General features: G+C 37.8%; 1 protein-coding gene across 1 annotated transcript; it reads left to right on the top strand.

Moving 5' to 3' along the window:
• The first annotated feature begins 8,711 nt into the window (after positions 1 to 8,711).
• LOC109220083 (lysine-specific demethylase JMJ30) lies at positions 8,712 to 16,112 on the top strand. Its single transcript, XM_019384547.1, has 6 exons — positions 8,712 to 9,284; positions 10,872 to 11,081; positions 14,399 to 14,533; positions 14,639 to 14,782; positions 14,973 to 15,065; positions 15,612 to 16,112. Exons 1-6 carry the CDS (start codon positions 8,787 to 8,789, stop codon positions 15,786 to 15,788), a joined length of 1,257 nt encoding a protein of 418 aa, XP_019240092.1. The 5' UTR covers positions 8,712 to 8,786; the 3' UTR covers positions 15,789 to 16,112.
• Positions 16,113 to 26,185: the final 10,073 nt, after the last annotated feature.

The raw sequence follows: 26,185 nt of genomic DNA on the forward strand, positions 1-26,185 counted from the left end.
AAAGAGTTGGATAAGACCTTTGTGAACATCATTGTAGGATATGAGTTATTGACTTGTTTTCCCCTTGCTGTGTTGTGACCTTAGGATTTGGATTGTGATTCTGCCGTCATCTCGTATCCTCATTTATTATATTCTCGTTGTTACTTGTTGTATTTTTCCCTTATTGTGAATTGTAGCATTCTTGGTCATTCATGCAGTCTTTACATATTTATATGTCAATTCCATTATTCCTATGATTATACTGTTTATTGACCGGTAGGTGCCTTGACTGTTCCTCGTCACTACCCTACCGAGGTTAGTCTTGATACTTACTGGGTACCGCCGTGGTGTGCTCATGCTACTCTTCTGCACATTTTTGTTGTGCAGATACAGGTACTCCCACTTAGTTCTGTCAGCCTTGGAAGGAGGCGTATCGGTAGAGACTTCGAGGTATATCTGCTACGTCCGCAAACCGAGGAGTCCCTTTCCAGCTTTCTGTAATAAGTATAGCTCTTTCAGTATTTCTCCTTTGTATAGATATTCTTGAGTCAGAGCCTCTTATGTATCCTTTAGCTTGTGATTTGTGAGTTTCCGGGTTTTGGGAATGTTGTTAGCTTCGAGAATTGTTGTGGTATGTGCCGAGCGGCACCTTAAACACCGTGTTATTTTACTAGTTCAGTTTTATTTATTTTCTTCCGCAATTATGGTTATCTTCCGCGTTGTTAGGCTTATCTAGTCGTAGGGACTAGGTGTCGTCACGACATGTTCACGGAGGGCGAACTGGGATCGTGACAACCATACTATAGATGCATCTATTAAAATCATATAATAGTAAACGATCCACATGGCAGGTGATTTGGCCCATACATATATATCACCTTTTATTTGTTCCAGATATCAAGGGATTCAATCCCAACCTTAACTGGTATATCATGAGAAAAAAACATCACAAGAGAATTCTTAAAGAATCTTCTATTTCTTTAATATATGCCAATGTGAATTCTCAATCAATTTTCACATCATAATTGAACCGGGATGGTCAACCGGTCATGCTAACTAATATTTGTTTCAATAAACCTCTAGTTTACTTATGGCACGTGATTCTATCATCATGCTTATACATCTGTAGTACAAATAGAAGAAAAGTCGGGTAACCTTTCATATTTACCCGGTATGTTATAGTAATATGAAGATAATCAATCTTCCTTTCATTTATAGTCTCAATATGCCAACCACTTTGGCTAATACATTTGAAACTCAAAAAGTTTCTTTTGAGACTTACTGCAATATCAATGTCATGAACAATTTTATTCATCCGGGTAATAACAAATTAGCTCTTCCGGAGCTCTTAATTGATTTTGTACTACAAGATCCTTTGTCACACCATCCATATGGTGAATGTCTCCTTCACGGAGAAAATCATATCATAATAATTGTCATGGTCAAAATCATCATAAGCAAAATTATTTCTTGCTTTACTGTTGCCTTTAATAACTTTTATAAGGCATGTCAAATTATTTTTTGGCGTACCACGTGTACACGACCAATGACATATTCATGTAACCATATTGTAATATTCATTATCTTTATTTCTTTCAAACCTCCCTTAGAGGTGAGTTGTGGTATTTATCCAACCATGCATAAGCACATTCTTATGCATAATTTTTATCACATATATATTTCAGCATTTACTTTCAGGAATGAGCCTGCATTTACAATGCTTATCACAAGTCACATTTTCAACGAATGGACTATAATCATATGAACGTGTCTCGTATTAACAGACCACATTGATACATATTCCTTCACCTTTGAAGGACCATTTTGAGAACCCTTATCGTTCTCCTTTTTACAATTACCATAATGATGACTGTTTTTAGTTGATCTTTGGCACGCCCACGTTCATTGGTCAATCACTTGTCTTTATTTAGACTTATGATGCACCGTTATTACATTCACTTCAAGAATGGAGCAAATCAAATGGGACAAGCTTCATGCTTTTTCATGAAAAATACATTATTTTTCATTAGTCATCATTAGATCATCAATATGGTGCATTGGGACTCAAACTTAATGCCTTACCCATATAAAAACTTTCTAGGCCATAATAAGTTGGGACTCAAATCCAACTCTTATCATCATAGTGCATCAGGACTTGAACCTGATGTCTTACCCTTATGGTGCGCTGGGACTTGAACCCACTGTCTTACCCTTAACCAATGTCATAATGGAATGGAACCATTTAAAATATTACCACTACATAATTATTGCCATAGTTCAGCACGAAACCATGTTTTTAACAGCTTGATGTACTATTAAGCACTCAGATTTCAAAATACCATATATTTTCGCAAAACACTAAAAACACCAATGCGATGAATGAAATCAGGAAAAAAAAACTTACGTATGGTCAACTTCATACTGGATTTAATTTCTTAGGATTAAAAGACATAAAATTTAATTTTGTGTATAGTACAATTATATAAACCCTTACTATTGTGAAGAAAAATTAAAATAAAGTTACCTTGCCGCCAAAATGGTGTGGCCAAAGCCATGAAAATTAAAGAACACCTACCACATAATCTTGAAATAGAAGATCATGAAATAAGCATTTCGTGCTGATAACGTTTTACGAAACTTAGCTCAAAGTAACAATATAGAACAACAAAATAGACAACAATGTAGAGAGGAAGAGAGGAGAGAATCTTATTTCTTCTATGTATTCAAGTGTATACAATGTGATGCCAAAATCCTCTATTTATAGGATTACATAGAGGCATACAAAAGAATGTCATAAACATGACATTAAACATTTGAGATCATGGAGGAAGATCATAGGAAGGTTATGGAGGTGTGGGAGTTACAACTATAATGGTGAAAAGTAGTGAGAGTTATCTACATAATGGAGAAGAGTAGTGGGAGTAACTTCCTTAGGAGTTATAGACATCCACTACAAAATAATATTTCATAACAATAAAATAAATGTAGCAAATAATTATCTTCAGTTTGGAGGAAAATTATGTTAGTGGGCCAGAAAGTGATATCTTTTGGGCTAAAGAGTTGCAAAAAATTGTATACCTTTTGGGCTGGGCTATTCAGTTAGAACCTTGTGATTCTATGCGGGAAATTTTAAAAATAGCCAGAACTACAACTGGTCGTTCAAAAATAGCCCAATTTCAAAAGTAATCGAAATTTAGCCACTTTTTATATAAAGATAAATCTGAACGAAAACACTGTTCAAAACCCGAAAAATACTCCAGTATATTATGCTGGAGTTCCAGCATAAGTATACTTGAACTCCAGTATATTATACTGGAGTTCCAGAATAAGTATGCTGGAACTCCAACATAATATGAAGGAGTTCCAGCATAAGTACACTAGAACTCCAGCATAATATACTGGAGTTCCAGCAAGTATATTGGTCAAGTATAATATACTGGAGTTTGGAGCACCGGTGCTCCAGTCTCCAGTATATTATACTGGAGCCAGCAAAGTATACCGGTCCAGCATAATATGCTGGAGTTCATACACAAGTGCACCGAACTCCAGTATATTATGCTGGACCGGTCTCTATTGCAGCAAAATAGTGGCTATTTTTCATTGACTTGGTAAACGCTGGCTATTTTTGATTGACCAGTCCGAAAACTGGCTATACCGTGCTATTTTTACGATTATATGGCCTCATGTGTTTTTTTTTTAAGAAATTTCAAGTTTATAACTTTCCGGGCTACGCCCAATATTATTTCATGAAAATAGCACGGGCTAGCCAGTTTTCAGACTAGTAATCGAAAAATAGCCAGCGTTTACAAGTCATTAACAAATAGCCACTGTTTTGCTGAAACCTGGAAAGTTCCATCACAATATAGGAGATTATGGAGCTCCTGCGTATAAATTTCCAGCATATTATAATATGCGGGATTATGGAGCTCCTTCATATAATCTTCCCGCATATTATGTTGGAACTCCATCACATTATGAAATTCCAGCATATTATGCTGGAAACTCATATGCAAAAAATTCGAATTCCAACATATTTGTCATGACCCGGATTTTCCACCATCGGAGTCGTGATGGCGCCTACTCGTGGTAGCTAGGCAAGCCAACTTATTTACCTTCCCATCACTAAGCAATTATTTTTAACAGTTTATAGCATCAATGTAGAACATGAAATTTAATAATAATAATAGCGGAAGTCTAATTCATAAGTCTGAATCAAAACGCGGAATAGTCAACAATAGCCTCTACCCAAGATTTGGTGTCACATTACTCACGAACCACTAAGAATAAACTAAATACAAAGGTCTGAAAGAAATATAACAGCTGTCTGTCTCGAAAATAATGAGGCAACAGTCACAAGGAAAATATAAAGAAGAGACGCCGGGCCTGCGGACGCCTGCAAGGCTACCTCAGTCTCGTGAATAGGAAAGTCCGCTCCCGAACTACTGCTGCTGCTGCTCCTAAAAACCTGGACCTGTGCAAAAATGCACAGAAGTGTAGCATCAGCACAACTGACCCCATGTGCTGGTAAGTGTCTAGCCTAACCCCGGCGAAGTAGTGACGAGGCTAGACTGGACATCACATAAACCTGTGCAGTTATAAATATACAGCGGGAAACGACTACCAAGTAATTAACAACATGGGAGGGGAGACATGCTAAGGGGAGATACAATATTAACAGCAATCCAGAGTAACAACTAAAGCAGCTTGGGCTCACAATGAAACAAAGAATCAATACTCAAATACAAACACATAGCCTCAATAACTGTTGCGGCGTGCAACCCGCTCTATAATTACTATTGTTGCGGCGTGCAACCCGCTCCACAAATACCATTGTTGCGGCGTGCAACCCGACCCATATCATTTATCATGTATCATTGTTGCGGCGCGCAACCCGATCCTCAGTATCATTTAACAGTCCGACTCCCCAAACAACAGTCACAATTAAGGGGCATAAAAATTAAGTAAATATTTGACAAACATCCCGGCAAAGGAATAACCAACAACGCTTTCTCTTTCTTACTTTTCTTATCTTATAATTCACTCTACTATTTTGAGCCAACGCTCCGAAGAATCAAGTCATTTCGTATGATTTCAATATTCGTATCACAATTCGAGCCTATGCTCCCAGGAAAATCAAATGATCATATTACCGTTCACATGCTATTCACAATATATAGAAATCCTCCAATAAACACGGACTTCACAACCAAGTCATGATAATCACGTTATAAGGACTCACGGTCATGCTAGACACCAATGTATAGATACTCGTCACCATGCCTATACATCGTACTCGATCACATAGCAATTAGCAACAAGACTCAACTCCTATTCCCTCAAGCTAGGGTTAAACCAAACACTTACCTCAAAGCCTTGAAATCCACTTAATCCTCAACTATTGCTTTACCTCGCGGTTCCACCTCCAATTCGCTCGAATCTAATCACAAATTGCTCAATTATTTTAATAAACATTATATGAATCAATTTGGATGCATAAAAATGAGTTTCCCAAGTTTTTCCCAAAAATTCCAAAATCGCCCCCGGGCCCACGTGGTCAAAACTCGAGGTTTGAACCAAAAATCCGATTACCCATTCCCCCACGAGTTCAAATATATAATTTGTTTTGAAATCGGACCTTAAATCGAGGTCCAACTCCCCAATTTATGGAAAACCTAGGTTCCACCCCAAAACCCCAATTTCACCCATGAAAATCCTTGATTTCAAGTGGAAAACATGTTTAATGATGTTAAAAGTTGAAAGAATTGAGTAAAAATCAACTTACAAATGATTTGGGATGAAGTTTGCTCTTGAAAAATTGCCTATGGTGTTTGGGTTTTGAAAGAATGGTGAAAAGTGATGAAAATTCGACTAAGTATAAAATTTGCTGGGCCTCGGATATGAGAATTGCGAACCATGGTTCGCAATTGCGAACAAAACAGGGCTGGGAATTTGCGACATTCTTAGTTCGCATTTGCGAACCCATGTCTGGTGGTCAGGTTTCGCTTTTGCGAACATTCGATCGCATTTGCGACCAGGGCCACCTCGCATTTGCGAGCCAATGAATCGCATTTGCGATCCCAAGCCTTTTCCCCAGACTTCGCATTTGCGAAGTGTTGATCGCATTTGCGACAGTGCCCCATTTTCCCAGACTTCGCAATTGCGAAGCAATGCTCGCATTTGCGAGCTCGCAATTGCGAGTCTTCCCTTCGCATTTGCGAAAATTGCAGAAGCCAGCATACCAGATTTTTAAAACATGAGAAATGCAATCCGATGCCTATCCAAAACTCACCCGAGCCCTCGGGGCTCCAAACCAAACATGCATACAACCTTAAAAACATCCTACAGACTTGCTCGTGCAATCAAATCGCCCAAAATAACATCAAAATCATTGAATCAAGCCTCAAAACACATGATTTTCCTTCTAAACTTCATAAACTTTCAAACTTGGAACTTATAGTCCGAAACACGTCAAACGACGTCCGATTTCGACCAAACTTTACAGAAAGCGCTTAACACATATTTAAGACTTGTACCGGGCGTCGGAACCAAAATACGAGCCCGATACCATAGTCTTTTAATCAATTTTCATTTCCATTTTCCTTAATAATTTCAGAAAAATAATTTCACGAAAAAATTCATATCTCGGGCTCTAGGCCTCGGAATTCGATTCCGGGCACATGCCCGAGTCCAATATTTTTCTACGGACCTTCTGGGACTGTCCAATCTCGGGTCCGGGTCCGTTTACCAAAAATGTTGACCAAAATCAACTATAATCATATTAATATCAAAATTCTTCAAATTTTTCACGGAATTCACATATTTCAACATAACAGCTTTTCGGCTACGCGCCCGGACTGTGCACACAAATCGAGGCAAGTAAAAAAAATGAGGTTTTAAGGCCTCGAAAGCACGAAATGGATGAGGAAAAAGGTGATGACCCATTGGGTCGTCACAATATTATGCTGGAATATTTCCAGATTTTAAGGGTATTTTTGTTCAGATTTTATCTTTACATGAAAAGGTGACTAAATTTCGATTACTTTTGATACTCTAGCTATTTTTCAATTACCAGTTGTAAATCTGGCTATTTTTTATTTTTTCCCTATTATCTCGAGCCTATGGACTTAGTTTGACGGGGTAAATATGCGATCAAGAAATTTTTACTTGGAAGGAATGGCCTCTGATGCACTTCAGAAAGGTACCTACCAAAGGTCGACCTAAGTGGTTGAGCCTACTTATAATTTGTGAAAATAGGGCTTTGCCTTTCGCGTTCCCGTAGCTAAGAAAATTGAGTTTGCGATGAAGAAATAGATATCTTAAGCCTATTGATTTACCTAGACGTGATCAAAGGGCGACGAAGAAGGCTCATGGCCTAGGCTAATGACCTCTATTGCATTTTCAAGGGATGTCCTAAGTGGTCGAGTATACGTTATAATTTATGACAATAATAGCTTGTATTAGTCCCTTTCTTAAAAAAAAATACTTATTGACTCAGTGTGAACAATAAAAAATCTTATTGAGTTATTTCAAATGACCAACACATTTCATACAATAATTGGATGCTAGTGTGGCACAAGACTATTGGTAATATACCAATAGTTTGATGATTTAAACTTCCAAAATTTATATGAATTAATAATTCCAAAAAGTTGAGCAGCAATGAATCTATCAATAGATACACTTATGATTATTGGTGTTGTAGTATTATATTCGAATGACAAAAAATCTAGCCAAAGATGTGTGATAGTACTTCTACAACATTTGGTGCATGCTTTTCCACGTTCATGAATCATGAGTCCATAATAATTTAAAGTAAGTCCATGTTGGAATATTATACGTGTCTCATAGAAAGCTACTCCCCTTGTACAAAAAATAAAGATAACAATAATAACGATCCAATATAATTCCACAAATAAATGTAAAAATAATAATATGTATACATACCATACCTTATCCATATCTCGTGCACGTAAAGAGGCTATTTCTGAAAGACCTTCGGCAAAAATATGAAATTTAGGAAAAAATTTCAATGACGAAAGTGCTCTCTCTCAATATTTATACAAATTATATTGTTTTTTTAAGAATAAATTTGATTGAATTTTTAAAATAATCTGTACAAGAAAAAATGATACCTCTGAAAACTAGATAAGAAATACTAACAAATAAAGTTACAATTTGATCTTTGAATATGAAAAACATTGCAAAAAAAGTTTAGCTAGGGTAAAATAATAGTAATTGTTTAACGCGCTAAGACCATTTTTTTCACATTTATTAGATGGTAATTGTTTAACGCGCTAAGTTATTTTTTAAATGGATGTCTATAATTCGTTTTAAAAAGAAAATTTTATTTTACAACGTGTTAAGACATTGGTAAATTTTGTCCCGATCTAAAAAAAGAGTATGGCGTGTGATGTGTGAGCTAGACATACCTCACAAATCCGAAGCTTGAGGACCCATTATCAATCAAGTTTTAAATTGTGCACCAACTATTGTTAAAAAAATTTAAATTATAAAAAAAATATAGTGATAAAATTTATGAATTATTAATCAACACTATATTTCAAGTTTTAATATTTCAAAATTAGGTTTTGCATATTCTTATTCACTACTTTTGCTAGCTATAAAAATTTACAAAAGTCATTCTTTCCTAGATATTCAATAATATCTAAGATACTTTGATATTTTCACTTTAGATATTTTCACCAACACATGCACTTTTTCCATATTAAAAGGGCCCCAAAAAAGCAACAACAAAAATATCTCACCTTCTTCGCTCACCGAACCTTCTAGACACACGGCATTCCACTATGTCCACGTCAGCCATTGACGTCGCCGGCGAAGCCACCGGTTCCGACGACGGCATTCTAGAAACTCCGTTTCTCGACGCGGAACGCTCCAATCTCCTTCAGCTGATAGCGGAGGAAGGCGGATACGCGTACGTTAGCATGGCGACACTCGCTGCCGCCGGAGATATTCGAGCGGCGGAGGCGGCGAAGGAGATGGCTTGGGAACAGTTACACTCAGGTCCATGGCATTCGGTTGTGCCTATATGGAGAGATGCGTATTCCATGGCGTGTGTACACTTGGCAAAACTTCATTATGCTTCCGGTGAGATTGCTCAGGCGATTAGAGCACTTGATATGGGCCTTATTATGGGAGGAATGACGCTTAGAGATGAGCTGAACCTCGCAATCAAAAAGGCTTCGAAGAAAGCGCGGAGTGTGCTGTTTGCTTCCTCGGAAAATGGAGGCGAAAAAGGTGAATCCGAGATTAAATTTGTTTCTCAACAAATTAACGTGGCGGAGGTGAGGTTCGTCACTCGCAATCTACGTTTTATTCTGTTGTTCAGCTCGCTATTAAGCTCTATTTAAGGTAAAGGGAAAAATGTGATTTTGATAATCAATTTTACTCCCGTCCGTTTCAATATAGAGCTTAAGAAAAAAAGTAAGAGTTTTGAAACTTATGATCTTGAACATATCATAGCTATAAAAGCTTAATGGCTTATCATTAAGCAATAAATGAGAAATCTAAGTTAAATTATTTCCAAATTTAGAAAAGATCATTCTTTGTGGAACCGACAAAAAGAATTGAAACCGAGGGAGAACCCTTTTTGCTTTTGATAATCAAGAATGGTTCAAACTCAGTAGCTAATGGGCTTGCGGCTCTACTCTCATCCACTTAAATGCCAGGTTTTCTTGTCTATGGGGGATCAAATTTGTGACGTGCGCCTAAATCACACTTCACAAGTTGAGCTCTTACCAGTTACCACTAGACCAAAGCCCTGGGGCAGAATGGATGGAGAAATTATGACTATTTTAAGTCTTTTTAGAATTTACGGAACTTTAAGAAATGTATGGTTTTAAGCAAGTTTTATTTAAAGTGCATTGCCTTGTGCTCTATTCACTTAAATCAGCGTCTATACATGTCTGCTTAGTCATAAGGATATGAGGATCATTTCACTTGAAATATTTTGGTGAAAATCTTGTATAACTTTGCTCTGTGTGTGTGTATATATGTGTGCGTAATATGCTAATGGAGGAACTGATGGATTAGAATTGGAAGTTAGCTTATATTATGGCTGGTTTTAAATGTGGAATAAGATCAAATTGAAATAAAAGAAGAAGGAGCAGTTCGTTTGTATACTTGTTAAGAAGAAATAAAAGGAAAAATAAATGTTTTTATTGTAATTCTTTTAACTTCTTCCTCAAGGATTCATATGTTTTCTTCATGGTTGCTTTTCTCATTCCCTTTTAATGAACTAATACAAAAATTCTGCACTTCTTTTTTATTCATCTCCCTGTTCAATCTTCAGTCATTATTAATCCCCCCTCTTCGCGTTTTGCGCTATGTGGTATATTATGAATGAGTAATTGTGGAGCAGGGTAGGTAGTAATAAGATTCTTTGCTTGCTTAAGCTCTGGAAAAATATGATTAGGAACTTTGGGGTTGTTAATCTACTTTCTGAGTCTCTTTTGGTCAAGAGATCTACTTTCTAAATCTTACTGGCGAGATTTTCTAAATCTAGAAATGTCTTATAGTTTCACATCCAATTTAGCAAATTGTAATATAAAGCATCCAATTCTGTGATGCTGTTTGCATTTTGTAATTAATGGGTTTAGGTTTTCATGGTATGCCCCAATGAAGGAGTAGGATCATCTTTAAATCCTTGGTTATAACATTTTTCTCTAAGCGGTTGCAAAACCTATTTAAATCTTCTGTTATAGCATTTTAGTCTATTTGTTACAGATGACTCTTGAACAATTTGAATGCATCTTACTAATAATATTAATGGATACATGTTTCTAGTCTATTTGTTCTAGCATTTGCTTTGAGAGTTAATAGTGTATTTGAGACGAGAAGTGTGATTATTTATCTATTGTTTGACTTTACAGGTGCAGCAGTTTTTACCTATTAAGTCACTGTCTTGTAAGATGGTAGGGAAAAGGTCAGCCTTATCGTTGGAGGCATTCCTGAGAGATCATTATTTGTCAGGAATCCCAGTGGTAATCAGAGATTCCATGGATCACTGGCCTGCCAAGAATAAGTGGAATGACATGAATTACCTTAGAAGGGTTGCTGGCTTCCGTACAGTTCCTGTTGAGGTGATTACATTTACTCAGATTGTCATTTCAAGTAAATTGAACTCTATATCTGTTGCATATTCCAACATTAAATTGGTCAGCAGCTTCTAACCTTATCAAGAAGATAAGTTCTTTTTTTTAAAGCAAATGATACAAGAACTGTCACGACCCAAACCCCGCTCCGGTCGTGATGGCGCCTCTCGTGAAGACAAGGCCAGCCAACCAACCCTATTTGCCTTTTTCAAAAATAGATAACATGAATAAACAATTTTAAAGATGATTCAATAATATTATTTGGCGGAAGTACAACCAAACACAGCCCAAACCGGGGTGTCACAAGTCACGGGCATCTAGAGGAGTCTAAATACAACTACAAGGCCAGTAATATACAGAATAAAATTTAGAATCAAAGGAAGAAGATCCGGTGCCGCGAACGCTGGCGGTCACCTTGTTCAGCTACGATAGCAAAATCTTCCACCAGCTCAGAACCCTCTACCGGGTGAACAATTACCTGCATCTGCACGCGATGTGCAGGGAGTAAAGTGAGTACTCCAACTCAGTGAGTATTAAAAGTAAATAATAACTGAGCAGCAAGAAATCACGTAAGCAACCAACATGCTGTATAGAAGCCGGGTACAAGTTTCTGAGAAAAACAGTAAAATCTGTGATATCTTTAGAAATACCTTGGCTCAGTTCAAATCTCTTTTGAAAATGATCTTTTCAATAATTACGAAAACGATTTCAAAACAGTTAGTGCTGATAAGCACGGAAAAATCCGCCCCTCGGGCACAAATACCACAGTATAACAAGTAAAAAGACAAGTAAATATGCAAGATAAGCACATCAAAGTTCGCCCCTCGGGCAATATCTCAAAACAGTACCAGCCCTTCGGCTCAATATCAATCGCTCAAAACAGTATCAGCCCCTCGGGCACAGTATCACATCACTCAGAACAGTATCAACCCCTCGGGCTCCGTATCAGTCACACAGTACAACATCAGCCCCTCGGGCTCACTCTCAAATCACATGGGTACCCGCGCTCACTGTGGGGGTGCAGACTCCGGAGGGGCTCCTACAGCCCAAGCGCTATATCATCATAAGGCCTGAAAGCCTGTACATATCAACATAAGGCCTGAAAGCCTTCTCACATTACACTCGAGGCCTGAAAGCCTCCTCACATATCACTCGAGGCCTGAAACCCCCCTCACCTCACGCTCGAGGCCTGAAAGCCTCACTCAGTCCAGAAAATATCATAAGCCCCTCGGGCATCAATAAAAATAGTAGTGCTCAGGCCAATTAACAGTGGAAAGTATCATTTAAGTCTCAAAGTTCAATTAAAACGGCTGAGTTCGAAAATCAGTATAATCAACAGGACTGAGTTCAAGTAGTATGTCAAATAGTGAGGAAACAATGATAAAATCCCCGAAGGGTTCAAATAATTGGCACGAAGCCCAAATATGGCAATCAGCCCAAATTATGATAATAACAAATATGTTTCAGTCAAATACGCGATAAAATCATCAATCGGGACGGACCAAGTCACAATCCCCAACGGTGCTCTACACCACGCTCGCTATCCGGCGTGTAAGTCACCTCAATATAGCACTATGGTATGCAAATCCGGGGTTTCAAACCCTCAGGATATCATTTACAATCATTACTTACCTCGAACCGGTGAAATCTCTAGCTCGCGACGCCTTTGCCCCTCAAACCGGCCTCCACGCGCGTCGAATCTATCCAACATCAGAGCGAATACATTACGATATGCCAATGGGACAATACCCAATCGAAAACAATCGAAAAATAGCAAAAATCTCGAAATTAGCAAAACCCGAGCCCCGGGCCCACTTCTCGGAAATCAGAAAATTTAACATCAATGGATTCCTCATCTTCTCACGAGTTCATACATACTAAGAACTCTCAAATCCGAGCTCAAATGACCCATTAAATCCCAATTTGAAATATCAAAAACTCTAGCCCTAGTTCATCAATTTTTTGCTTAATTTCCATGAAATTCTAGGTTAATTTCACATAATAATCATGTTTTTAACTCATAAAACTTACCTCCGGTCAATCCCAGTCGAAACCCTCTTCAATTGCTCCCAAAAAGCTCTCAACATGTTCAACAATGGAGGAAAATAACTTAGACTCGCGGATGAAATATCATTAAAACCCATTCTGCCCGGTCATTACCGCATCTGCGGTAAAAATGTCGCTTCTGCGACTTCCGCTTCTGCGGTCTCATTCCGCTTCTGCGGAAAATCCCAAAATCCAAGACCCGCTTCTGCGACGCAAAATCCCGCTTCTGCGACTTCGCAGATGCGGCTACCCAACCGCTTCTGCGGAAACAGTGGCCCCGACAAAATCTCTCTTCTGCGATCCTCCCTTCGCACCTGCGTGACCGCACCTGCGGTTACCAGCAGACCTTTAACATGCAAAAATTCCAAAACTCTCCGTTTAACCATCCGATCTCACCCCGAGGCCCCCGGGACCTCAACCAAAAACACAAACATGATCCAATACCTTATTCAAACTTGCTCCAATCATCAAAACACCACGATTAACACTAAAACCATCAAATTACATCAAATCCAAGCCTAAGTTCCTCAAATTCTTCCGAAACTCGCATTCGATCAAAAACCCAACCAAACCACCTCCGAATCACCTGAAATTTTGCACACACATCCCAAATCACCTAACGAAGCTACTGCAACTCTCGGAATTCCATTCCGACCCTCGGATCAAAATCTCACCTATCAACCGGAATTCGCCGAAATACTAACTTCGCCAATTCAAGCCTAATTCTACACCGGACCTCCAAAATCAATTCCGATCACACTCCTAAGTCACAAATGATCCCCTGAAGCTAACCGAATCATCGGAAATCACATCCGAGCCCTATAACTCATAAGTCAACCTCCGGTTGACTTTTCCAAACCAAGCCTTCCTTAAAGAGACTAAGTGTCTCATTTCCTACCAAAACCAATCCAAATCAACTCTAACACACCAATTACTGATAATGAAACATGAAGAAGCATAAAATGGGGGAAACTGGGCGGTAACTCCTGAGACGACGGGTCGGGTCGTCACAAGAACGTAAGTCCGTATAATATATTTTGTCTAAGTTAGAATATAGAAAGAAAGAAAGAAAATTTCCATTTCAAAAAAAAGAATTTAGAAAGAAAATAGGAGATGGAATTGATTGACACATTGATTGCATTAGAGTTGACATCGCTCACAGGAGACACTTTTTTAATTCACACATTGATTGCATTGGGAGAGACCTGCATATTCTACTTTTCACTCAAAACTTGATATTGAGTTAAACCGTCTTGCAGGTCGGAAAGAACTATTTGTGCCCAGAATGGAAGCAAGAGCTGATCACATTCTCTGAATTTCTTGAGAGAATCTGGTCCAGTGATGCTACCTCTGTGGAAACTACTTACTTAGCTCAGCATCAATTATTTGATCAGGTAAAGTTTTTCCTCTATATTTGGTTCTGTATATTTGTGTAAACACCTTTTTCCTTGAACTTATTGTTTTGGAATTAGTGGCTTAGCTCTGTAGCTAAATGACAGATACAAGAGCTACGACAAGATATTGTTATTCCTGATTATTGTTTTACTGGAGGTGGGGAGATCAGGTCGCTAAATGCTTGGTTTGGTCCAGCGGGGACTGTGACGCCTTTGCATCATGATCCTCACCATAATATACTTGCTCAGGTACAGCCATTGTTGCAGACACATTTTTACAATGAGATAGACCTGAGCTTAACAAAAAGTTCAAAATCAGGTTGCGCTATAGGTGATTGCTTTGATTGATTCTACTTTAAGGGGAAAAGTTACAGTAACTGTGTGTATGTTGATGTGTTCCATTTTTATTACTTGTGATCTTCTGCATTTCACTTTACAGGTTGTTGGCAAAAAGTATGTACGGCTTTACCCTGCATCACTTTCGGATGAGCTTCACCCACATAGTGAAACCATGCTTAGCAATTCCAGCCAGGTATATATGCCTCTCCATTATTTTTAATTGCAGATCACTAGCATTGTGATATCCATGGTCTTTTAGCATATTCACTCTTTTTACCCTTTGGCAGATGTTACTACCTCCATTCATGTCAGTGTCTTTTGCTACTCGGCATGGTATTTAAAAGAAGGTTGAAAATGTTAGTTGTTTGGTCATGTTTTGGATGGCCTGAAAAGGAAAGTAGGACTATACTTTTAGGACAGAGTGGATACTATATTTTCTAGGGAAAAAGTTACCGGTTTCTCTTCCATGCCTGCTTTGCTGTACATAGCTGCACATGACACATGTCAGGGAAGAAGAGAGCTATTATATGCATAAGATATGGTTACTCATGCAGTAACTATACATTTGCATCTCAAGGCTCTGCTTCTCTTACATATCTGAGGGTTCCACTTATATTATCATACCTCTCTTTGATGAACTTATGATATCGTTTTGTGGTTCCAATTTTACAGTTGTTGCTTCCTTGAGATGGTTGATGTAGCCCAGCTTATCGTCTTACGTTTGAAATCTTGTTTGAAGGTTGATCTAGACAACATTGATGAGAAAGAGTTCCCGAAGATATTAGACCTGGAGTTTCAGGACTGCATTTTAGAGGAAGGTGAGATGCTTTACATCCCCCCTAAATGGTGGCACTACGTCCGCTCTCTCACGACAAGCTTTTCAGTTAGCTTTTGGTGGAGTGGCGCTGAAAATTAGATGGCTGATCGGTTTAAGTAGTTCCTATGGCCTATTCTTCTCGTGTATACAAAGAACTAGTTGAAGTGTTGAACTGTTCAACCATCATTCTTCTGCAGATTGTAATGTGGACTTCACCATATCGAGAGTATTACGCGGTGCCCTTTACTCTAATGTATTAACTGCAGGAACTTATATTAGAAGAAAAACTCCTTGCTTATGATTTGTATGTTCTTGACTCGAATAGAATCAGTGTGGTTGTTTCATCTAGAAGTAGCCTTCTTTTTGCATTGTGACACTGATGATAAATTTTCATAAAGTGGCAATCTTGCTTTATTACTTGAACTAGTGGGGTGTTGCCCGTGCTTAGCACGGGCCCAATAGTTGTTTAAAGAAGTTGTTAGAAGCAACATTATTCCACAATAACCAAATTTGAAATAAGTTGTTAAGCTTCAACTTTTACCTTATAAGAATATTTGCAATAGTTCGAAATGACAGAAACATTTGATAAGCATTTTGTGAAATATAGTATCAAAATATAATGACTGTTTTTCTGCATAGTTAAAAAAAAAAAAAAAAAAGACCAAGGAACTTCAACCGGCATGATAAATAATTACATCTCAAGAATCCAATAAGCATGTCAAATCTTTTCTATTTTCTCTCCATAAACTCAGTTGGCAGTCTATGCCTTTTAGAAGTTGTAAGACCGGTTGTACCAGCAAAAGAAACTAAACACAGCAGTCCAAAATGGAGGAGAAAAAAAAGTTGTGCATCAAATGACAGACTGTTGGCATTACAATATTAAATAATTTTGAAGTGTCCCATTCCCAAAATGGTATTCGAATGGGGGTTTATCAACCAGCGTAGACACCTGAGGCAGCAATCGTCAATGAACATCAGACAATGGTAGCAAAATTTATCAATCCTAATTGAGCCAAAAAGAACACTACACCACGCAGTAGCTATTTTTGTGGCATACTGATAGGCTTTTGGGATATGAAGCTCTGTTGACCCTTCATTGTATCCCATCTCTGCAACTGCATTGCTTTTTCCTTGAAGTGAAATGCGAGTCTATACATGAGAAACCATCAAATTAAGAAGAAACAACGTCAACAACTATTTTAAGAAAAAGATGAAATAAATAACTCATAGTTTCTACTTAATAATAAGATAAAGTATTAGGTCTCTCTACTTACAGTTACGTGGTCTATCTTATTTAATTGAGCATAAGACTGTAATAGCAAAAAATGTTAATCACCTGGTAGAGTAAAACTTGGCATATTAAATGAAAGTGGAATAGTTTATGCTAATCACCTGTAAAAAATAATGTACATATTGAAGAGAAAAGTAGAGTAAAACTTGGCATATTAAATAAAGTGAAATAGTTTATAAAAACATTGAAGAAATTCTACAAAACCATAAAGGGGCAAGGAAGTACTTCACATGATTTTGGTCTTTGAGTTATCCTCATTCTCTTATTCCATTTCATACAGAATAACAAAAGTCATTGGCATACATATTTTTAACAACTAAAATAAACAAGTAGAAAGAGCTGAGAAACGACAGTGAAATATTAAGAGAACATTTTTAAGTTAATAATATCATCAGAGGAGCATGTCGTGTTAGTTTATTAGACTATTTGAAGATGATAGAGTAATTTTCGAGATTTAGAAGCGTAAGAGGCATAGGGATATACTTGGAAGCATCTCATGAAGAAGGATTATCATCTGTCTAATATGGTATCAAAAATCATGTTAGCTTTTAGTATGGGCAAAAGTATCTTTCTATAAAATCAGATTGTGCTTATTAATGCCTTACTTAAAGAATTCGAACCAACCATCCACCATGACTAAACCATGCTTACTGCTTCTTTCACTCGGATTTCTCAGTTTCTCTAGAGCTGCTTTTTGCTATCCAATTGATCAAAAATAAGTCTTTCTCAAGTTTATATCTGCATTCCTCAAGAATGCTGTTGTTAATGACTTAATTCATCTTCTTCAGATAGTTTCTTCAGCTTTGGACTTGAGGACTGGAATTCCACCTCAGGCATCAAACTATGCCCATGTTTCCAACATAATAAAAGAAGCCATAAAGTGCAATTCTTTCGCCGGATGTTTACCTATAGAGAAAGAAGATTTTATTGGCTGTTTTTAATCCCAAAAGCTGGGACACATATCAGAAAGATGGAGAAGAAGACCTATACCTACAAAGATGCATATATATCTTCTACTCAAAACTTTATAAAACACAGTAAACCCTTTAATGCAATAGAGGGTAATATAACTGGCTTTAGTCAATAATTTTCGAAAGATTGTATTAAACCTAGTGGTGCAGAAAAAGCAGATTGATTGATTCTTCAGTCCTCAATCTTCCTCCTATTCTATGGACATATCTTGTAGATTTCAGTAATACTTCCTCGGACTTTACAATGACGACCCCATATAATATTCTCTAGGCTAGAAGACATGATTTCCCAATCAGATTAATAATCAACCCATTCAAATTAACCTTTACCTTATCAAAAAAAAAAAATCAATCCATTCAAATTAAACCAGAGAATTATTTTCGGCAGTAAGTGTTGTTAGACAAATCCGGAATCAAAGAGAATTTTCTTTTCTCCAGCAAGTCCTTCAATCCAAAGTCCAAGCAATTCTTTTTTAAAGCCAAATACAAAATATGTAGTTTCAGTAAGATGTTGTATTCTTTGATGGAACAGCTCATCTTGTTGACAACTGATTTGATAAATCAATACACCATTTTTTTAGGAATATATGATTTTGGTGAAGATTAGAGCGTTAAATTCAGGAGCAACTGGCTAACAATTTAGTAGCACGGAGTTCATATGTGAAGCTATTCACTGAAGGAAAAAAAATTACTAATCATTGGCTCTTCTCTTCACATAGAACAATCTAAATAAATATATACATTACAAATTAAAAAGATGCAGGAAGAAATAGGAAAATACAAAAGCACAAATTGACAGTTTAATTTAGGCAATGCAGAAGAAGGACTAAGTAAAAAGGAGAATCATAATCATTATCCAATTGAAAATTGGGCACAAAGAAAGTACACGAAAGCCCTTACTCAAAATGCAATCAAATAATGAAATCAGAGAATACAAAAGAGATGAGCATGCATAAGAAATCTAACAGAACCTGATTCGTTGAACAATTTTGTCAAACACCTAGAGAACAAAATCTATTAATATGTTACACCTTCTCTGCATGAATCCCCTCGCTACTCAAGAGAAAACACAAATACCTAGCATATTCTCAAGGACTGAAATAAATCATCAGTAGAAGAAGCTTAAGATGAGAAAAAGAATAGCAGAGGTATGAAGAGAAGAGGTGCTTGTGTTAAAATATCATGGTATAGCCAGTTTTCACACTGGTCAATGAAAAATAGCCAGCGTTTACCAAGTCAATGAAAAATAGCCACTATTTTGCTGCAACATGGACCGGTCCAGTATAATATACGGGAGTTCTGGTGCATTTGTGTACGAACTCCAGCATATTATGCTGGACCGGTATACTTTGCTAACTCCTGTAAAATTTGCGGGAAACTGGAGCACCAGTGCTCCAAACTCCAGTATATTATACTGGACAATTATACTTGCTGGAACTCCCGTAAAATTTGCGGGCGTATTTTTCCGAATTTTGAACAGTGTTTTCGCTCAGATTTAAAGTGGCTAAATTTCGATGACTTTTGAAACTTGGCTATTTTTCAACGACCAGTGGTAAATCTGGCTATTTTTGAATTTCTCCCGGTGCTTGCAGATAGAGCTTTTTAGTGAGTGTTGGGTCTGATAAGACGGTGACTTAATAACTGTCAAAATTGGGCTCCACGTGTTGGGCCGTAAATAGCAAAAGTCAGCAGTAAATAAATTAGGCTTTTTTACCCTCGGATGGCCAGGCAGACATGTTGATCATGAGCAGCCTGGTTATCCCCACTTATAATATAGGAATAGATGTTTTGACCGAGCATTATCAGGAATTTGGAAAATGATCTAATTTATATATACTGTAGTCAGCAGTGGTGGCAAAATGGTTAAAAGAAAATAGTTAACTATCTATATTATCCACTAAAAAATAAATTGGATAATGAACTTTTTAAAGATGGGTCAGAATCTGGGACTCTGGCGGAATTTTAGTTTTGGCCCTAATACGTCAAGAAATGAGGAACGGTTATGACGAAGCGATTACTATTGTTCCTTACGTTGTTTTTTAGGGTTCGATAAAATTTTAAGCGATTCGGGTCCGGTCGCATGGATGCACGCAGATGACGTGGTTATAGCGCACGAAAATTTGGGAATCCGGGAGAATTCTAATTTGTTGGCCTAAAATGAGGAACAATTATGGCGAAGCGATGACTATTGTTCTTTATGTCGTTTTTGATGGGTCGACAAAATTTTAGGCAATTCGGGCATGGTGCCTGGATGCATGCAAATGTTGTGATAACGCACAAAAATCTGAAAATTGGGCGAAATTTCAGTTTTTTGCCCATAAAACGCCAAAAAACGAGCAACAGTCGTGGCAAAACGATGATTATTATTCCTTAGGTCTATTTTGATGGGCCGACAAAATTTTAGGTGATTCGGGTCCGGTCGCCCGGATGCATGTTGATGGCATGTGCTATAACATACGAAAATTTGGGAACCGGGCGAAATTTAAGTTTTTTGGCCCTAAAATGTCAAAAAACGAGGAACGGTTATGGCGATGACTGTTGTTCTTTAGGTCGTTTTTGATGGGCCGACAAATTTTAGGTGATTCGGGTCAGGTCGCCCGGATGCATGTATATGGCGTAGGCTATAGCACACGAAAATCTAGGAATCGAGTGAAATTCTAATTTTTTTTGCCCTAAAACGCCAAAAAAATGGGGAACATTCATGGCGAATCGATGACTATTATTCCTTAGATCGTTTTTCTTGGTCTGACAAACTTTTAAGACGATTCGGGACCGGTTGCCTGGATGCATGCAGATGATGTGGGTTATAGAGCATAAAAATTTAAGAATCGGGCGAAATTTCAGTTTTTTGGCCCTAAAACGCTAAAAACGAAGAACGGTCATGGCGAGGCGATGACTAATATTTTTAGGTCATTTTTTATGTGCCGAAAATTTTTTAGGCGATTCGGATCCGGGCGCTTGGACACATGCGGATGGCGTGGGCTATAACACACGAAAATCTAGGAATCAGGCGGAATTCTAATTTTATGGCCCTAAAACGCCAAAAAATGAGCAACGACCAGGATGAGGCGATGACTAATGTTCCTTAGGTCATTTTTTATGGGCCGAAATTTTTTTAGGCGATTTGGGTCGAGGTGCCCGAACCCATGTAAATGGCCTGAGCTATAGCACATGAAAATTTGGGAATCATGCGAAATTCCAGTTTCTTTGCCCTAATACGCTAAAAAATAAGGAACGGTCATGGTGAAGCGATGACTATTCTTCCTTACGTCGTTTTTGATGGGCCGATAAAACTTTATGAGACTCGTGTCCAGTGGCGAAGCCACATAGTGATAAGGGTGGTCAATTGACCACCCTTCGTCAAAAAATTATACTGTGTATATAGGTAATATATTATGTTTTAGAGGTATATAACACATATTGAACACCCTTTGTCGGATTTTTTTTTTTACTTCTTTTAAATTTGGACACCCTTGAGAAAATTCCTAGCTTCGCCACTGCTCGTGTGCGGTTGCCCGGAAGCATGTAGTTGGCGTAATTCCAATTTTTTTGCCCTAAACGACAAAAAACGAGGAACGCTTAGGTCGTTTTTTATTTCCTCGTTTTTGATGGTTCAGGAAAAGTTAATTACAAAGAAGATCCCTTTAAATAGGCAAAGGTAGTAATTACATGATGTTGGCTGAGTTTTCCACTTAACCTATTTTCTAAATGACATTCTCTACTTGCCAATAATGTGAAAAAAAGATTAAGAAGAAAGAAAAACATGATATTGGCAGCTTACATTTAATTTTCACAATGAATCTGTTTTTTGTTTTTTGGTTTGACCATTCATAGTGTAGTGACAAGGCGATGACTAATGTTGCTTAGGTTGTTGTTGATGGACCAATAGCGTTTTAGGCGATTCGGATCTGGGCGCTCGGACCAATGTGGATGCGTGGGCTATAGCACACGAAAATATGAGAATTAGGCAAAATTCCAAATCTATGGTCCTAAAACGCCAAAAAATGAGGAATGGTCATGGCGAGGTGATGACTAATGTTCGTTAGGTCGTGTTTGACAGGGTAGGTAAAGTTTTAGGAGATTCGGATGCGGGCGCTGATAACTAGGGATTATGATGCATTTTACACTCCTTCTTGCTTAAGTTTTGATTAGAAATGTGTACAAAATAGTCCCAAAGGATCACAAGTTGTGCTTGATTGCAGGTTTGATCATCAAGGTGACAAGGTGTCAAAAACCAGCTAAAAAATGAGTGAAACTTGCACAAGTATCAAAACAAGACCAAGCTCAGTCAAACAGGGCCAGTGCGGCCGCACACCATTCTGTGTGGTCGCAAGGATGAAGTTCAGAGACTATGTTTATTCACGCCACCAAAGGCATGCGGCCGCAAAAAGACTTTTGTGCGGTCCGGCATGGGTGGTTCAATTGCGGCCGCACTCGATTCGTGCGGTCCGCAAAGCCAAGGTTCAAATAGATGACAATTGGAGGATTATGGCCAATGCGGTCCGCATTCCATTTTGTGCGGACCGCAACAGGAGCCACCGCGGCCGCGGTGCATTTTGTGCGGCCGCGATGGCCATGATCAGAGAGCAAGAATTCCAGCTGAAAGCCTTAGTGCAGCCGCACTCGATTTTGTGCGGTCCGCACTAGCCCGCAGGGGTATTTTTGTCCAGAATTTTCGGCCTAGTATAAATAGTTTCTTTTCCCATTTTTAGGTCATCAGTTAGATTCTAGAATAGAGTTGCGCTAATGAATAGGTTTTCTTGCCATTTGGAGTAATTTTACAATAAGGTTTTACCATTGAATTCTTCTAAGTTTTAATTAGTAATTTAATTTTATGGGTTTATCTTCATCTATTTCTTTGTTTTTCTCTATTAACATGAGTAGCTAACCCATCAGCTAGGTTGTGGCTCAATACGCTCCAACCTTCAACAAGATAGAATTTCTGCCTGAATGCATCCCTTGCCTTCCAGATGCTGTCCTGCCAACAAGTGCTACCTGTCAAAGGATTGTGTTGCAACTTGCTGATATCTTTGGTGCAACTAGCAAGTTCAATTTTTCGAAAGAGACGGTGCTTTTCGATGACAGAAGCCAGGAGAACTGAAGTTGGTTACTGATTTTGTCAATTCCGGTAGCTCAGTAAATTTGATTTGAATATGAAGAGGCTTCTTTATTTTGTACTTCTTTTTATTTCATGTTTGGTTGTTAATGTGATTTTGAGTTCTGTAGGTTGATATATTTGTCCTGTTAGTTATATCTGATTCTTCTGAAGTCTGAACAATGCCCCTCCAACATTTTCAGTTCAATTCATTCCTCAAATGTTTTTAAGTGCAAGCAACTTGCGCCACGCTGTGTATTGGTTAAACTCTATTTTGTACATCAAACTAGTGGCTTTTCTCTCTATGTTTCATCTGTTAATGAGAAAATCATGTAAATAACGATTTATCTCTTCTTGGACTTGCTTCAGAAGCCAGCTGGGAGAGTGTTGGTTAATTGTTTAGTAGTTTCATGCTTGGTTTCAGATCCATGCTTTGTTTGCGAAAGAGAGAAAGGAATGTAAAGTAAGAGAAAATTGTACTATTTATTCTCTCCCATTCCTTAGTTTCCAAATATAGAAGTGAACAGGAAAAGATAAAGGATGAGAGTGTATTTCTTTCATCTACAATCTTTTCTTTCCTAAGCAATTACTGTGGATTTTGTTTTCCCATTTTCTCTTTCAACCAAAAAAGTTACATCTCGTTTGGGTTTGATCTTGATCTTGTAATTTAACAATAGTACGATGTTCTCCCACTTTTTCTTCTGTATTCCTCGACTTATATTCTCTTCTTTCCCTCCTGCTCCTAGTTCCAAGAGTAGAGGTAAAGGTTAATTTCTAAAAATATTTTAAAAGGGGCAGTAAGTAATAAATCTTTCAAAATATTAGCACTATTCACGTCTATATTCCAAAATTTAGAAGGAAAAAATTAGACGAAAAATGGAGTATTTCAACATAAAAAGTTCAAAATCCAAAAGGATATGAGGACTGGAGTGTCCACAGTACACTCCTGAAAGAATTCTCATATTTTGTGGTGTTAAATTCTTTCTAAATTGTCTACTCTGGAGACCATAGAGTTGAACTACAAAGGTTAGACTCTAAATGCATTTAGCTACATTTTTCTCTTCTTTAGTTCTTGGGGGATAATACTAGTAAAGCGATTTTGTTTTAGATAACTTAATATATATATTTTGTTTATTATTTGAGGTGTTTATATTTCTCTTTAGGCCATGGTCTATCAGAAACAACCTGTTTAACTTTCCAAGGTAGGGATAAGGCATGCGTACACTCTACCCTCTCCACACCAGATTGTTGTTGTTGTTGTATTTGAGGTGTTTAGTCTATGTGTTTATCTGATGAAACCTTTTGCTTCAAGGAAGACATGCTAAAGGATAAAGAAACATACTACTAGTAGGTACTTTGTTTTAAGGATTGGTACTAACTTAAGTTTGCTATAATCCTTTCTCTTTTATTGAACAAGCTTAGCAGTAAATATTGTCAAAAAGTAGCCACCTTTTTGTTTGCTTAGTTTGGAGGTTCCTTTTTCTTACTTTTTCGTGGGAATGGACTGGTAAGCAGTGGCGGAGCCAAGAATACAAAGAAGTAAACCCATGAAGAAGCCAGTGGGTGTCAATGCGTAGTATATATACATAAATTCTTTTTTTTCCTAGCTAGATAATATAATTTTCTGATAAAGGGATGTCGGTTGACACCTCTTCAATATATGTGACTCCGCCACTGCTGGTAAGAACTACTGGCCGTATTTCATTCTTGCTGTTTCAGTGCTGAGAGGAGTCTAGATTTTCCTTTTTTTCAATTATCGCCCAAGTTGTTTCGGAACCGGAAAAAAGAAGCGGTTTTTCGCACAGCTTGCTCATAGTGCAGGTCCCACATGTATATCGTATTTGGCCGAAGAAGCATCGGACAGGTTGGAGTCCTTACCTTCTTGGGGCTCCATGGACCAAGATTTGCTTTTATTATATGGTCAATACCGATCTACTTTAGTAGATCATATGGATGTAGAAAAAGCTTCTAATTTAGATGAAATAGAAACATCTCTTTTCCATTTCTATATACCCAGTTCATATCTTTGTTTCGTGTGTTCCTGGGAGGAATTCGATATCGGAATACCACCTAAATAACTACGGCCAGAGAGTCAAATAGGTCGGGAAGGCTTGCCTTATTCTTTTGGTTGCATTGTTCTTTCAAGCATTGGAGTTCTTTATTGCGACGTGTATATGCCATCCCTCGTCTTGGTGCTTCTCGTTGGTTATAACAATAGAGCTGCACTGAAAGAGCTTTCTTACAGTTTGTTCTATTTGCTGTGGTCTAATTTTCTTCCTCTTTTCGGCATGTCCCAAAGTAATTATATGGGGAGAAGGATAAGAGTGGGACTGATTGTGTTTGGAGTACTGTATGACAACATAATCCCTTTTTTTGATCATTGTTTTCAACTTTCTAGCAGCTGTTCGGAATCTTCCTTATAATTATGTTCTTATAATTTGTGACTGGTAGATGCTTGATCATTTCCTTTTGCGTCCTATCATCCTCTCAGTTGCATATTGAGTGCTCCCTGGGTCTTGGACAAATTACAGTCTTGAAAGAGTTCCCAACCAAAACATTGACGATGCAATGGCTGAAATCATGTCTAGAACTTCCCTTTTCTCCAACCCAACACTATACACTACTAGTACTACCTCCAAGTACAGCCATAGGCCATCACTTGATAAACTTAGACTTTTGAGAGACAAATCCAAAAGCATCAGACAGCTTTTACAGATTCATGCCTTTCTTATTCGCTGCGGCCTGGAGAGTGACTCAGTCTTGAACTTTAAGCTCCAAAAATCATACTCTTCTCTTGGACACCTCAAACATGTAAAGAATAGCAGAAGAAGAGTATTATTTAGAAACCTTCTGCTAGCCCAAGATCGTTAAATAATATTGGAGGATTCAACTAAAGAAGAGGAAGCTTGAAAAAGAGAAGAAAAGTTTTGGAGAGAAGAACTTTGTTTAGGATAGAAGGCTTTCTTGATTTTGGCTTGGTTACAAATAAACAAGACACCCCCTATTTATACTAGCCTATGGATGATTCTAGATAATGTACAAAGAAGATTCTAGCAACCTTATCTTCTAACAACACTCTAGAATATCTAGACATGTCTTATCTTTCCACAACATTCTAGAACATCTAGATATGTCTACT

This window comes from Nicotiana attenuata, unplaced genomic scaffold, assembly GCF_001879085.1.
Source record: "Nicotiana attenuata strain UT unplaced genomic scaffold, NIATTr2, whole genome shotgun sequence".
In the NCBI taxonomy this organism is placed as follows: domain Eukaryota; kingdom Viridiplantae; phylum Streptophyta; class Magnoliopsida; order Solanales; family Solanaceae; genus Nicotiana; species Nicotiana attenuata.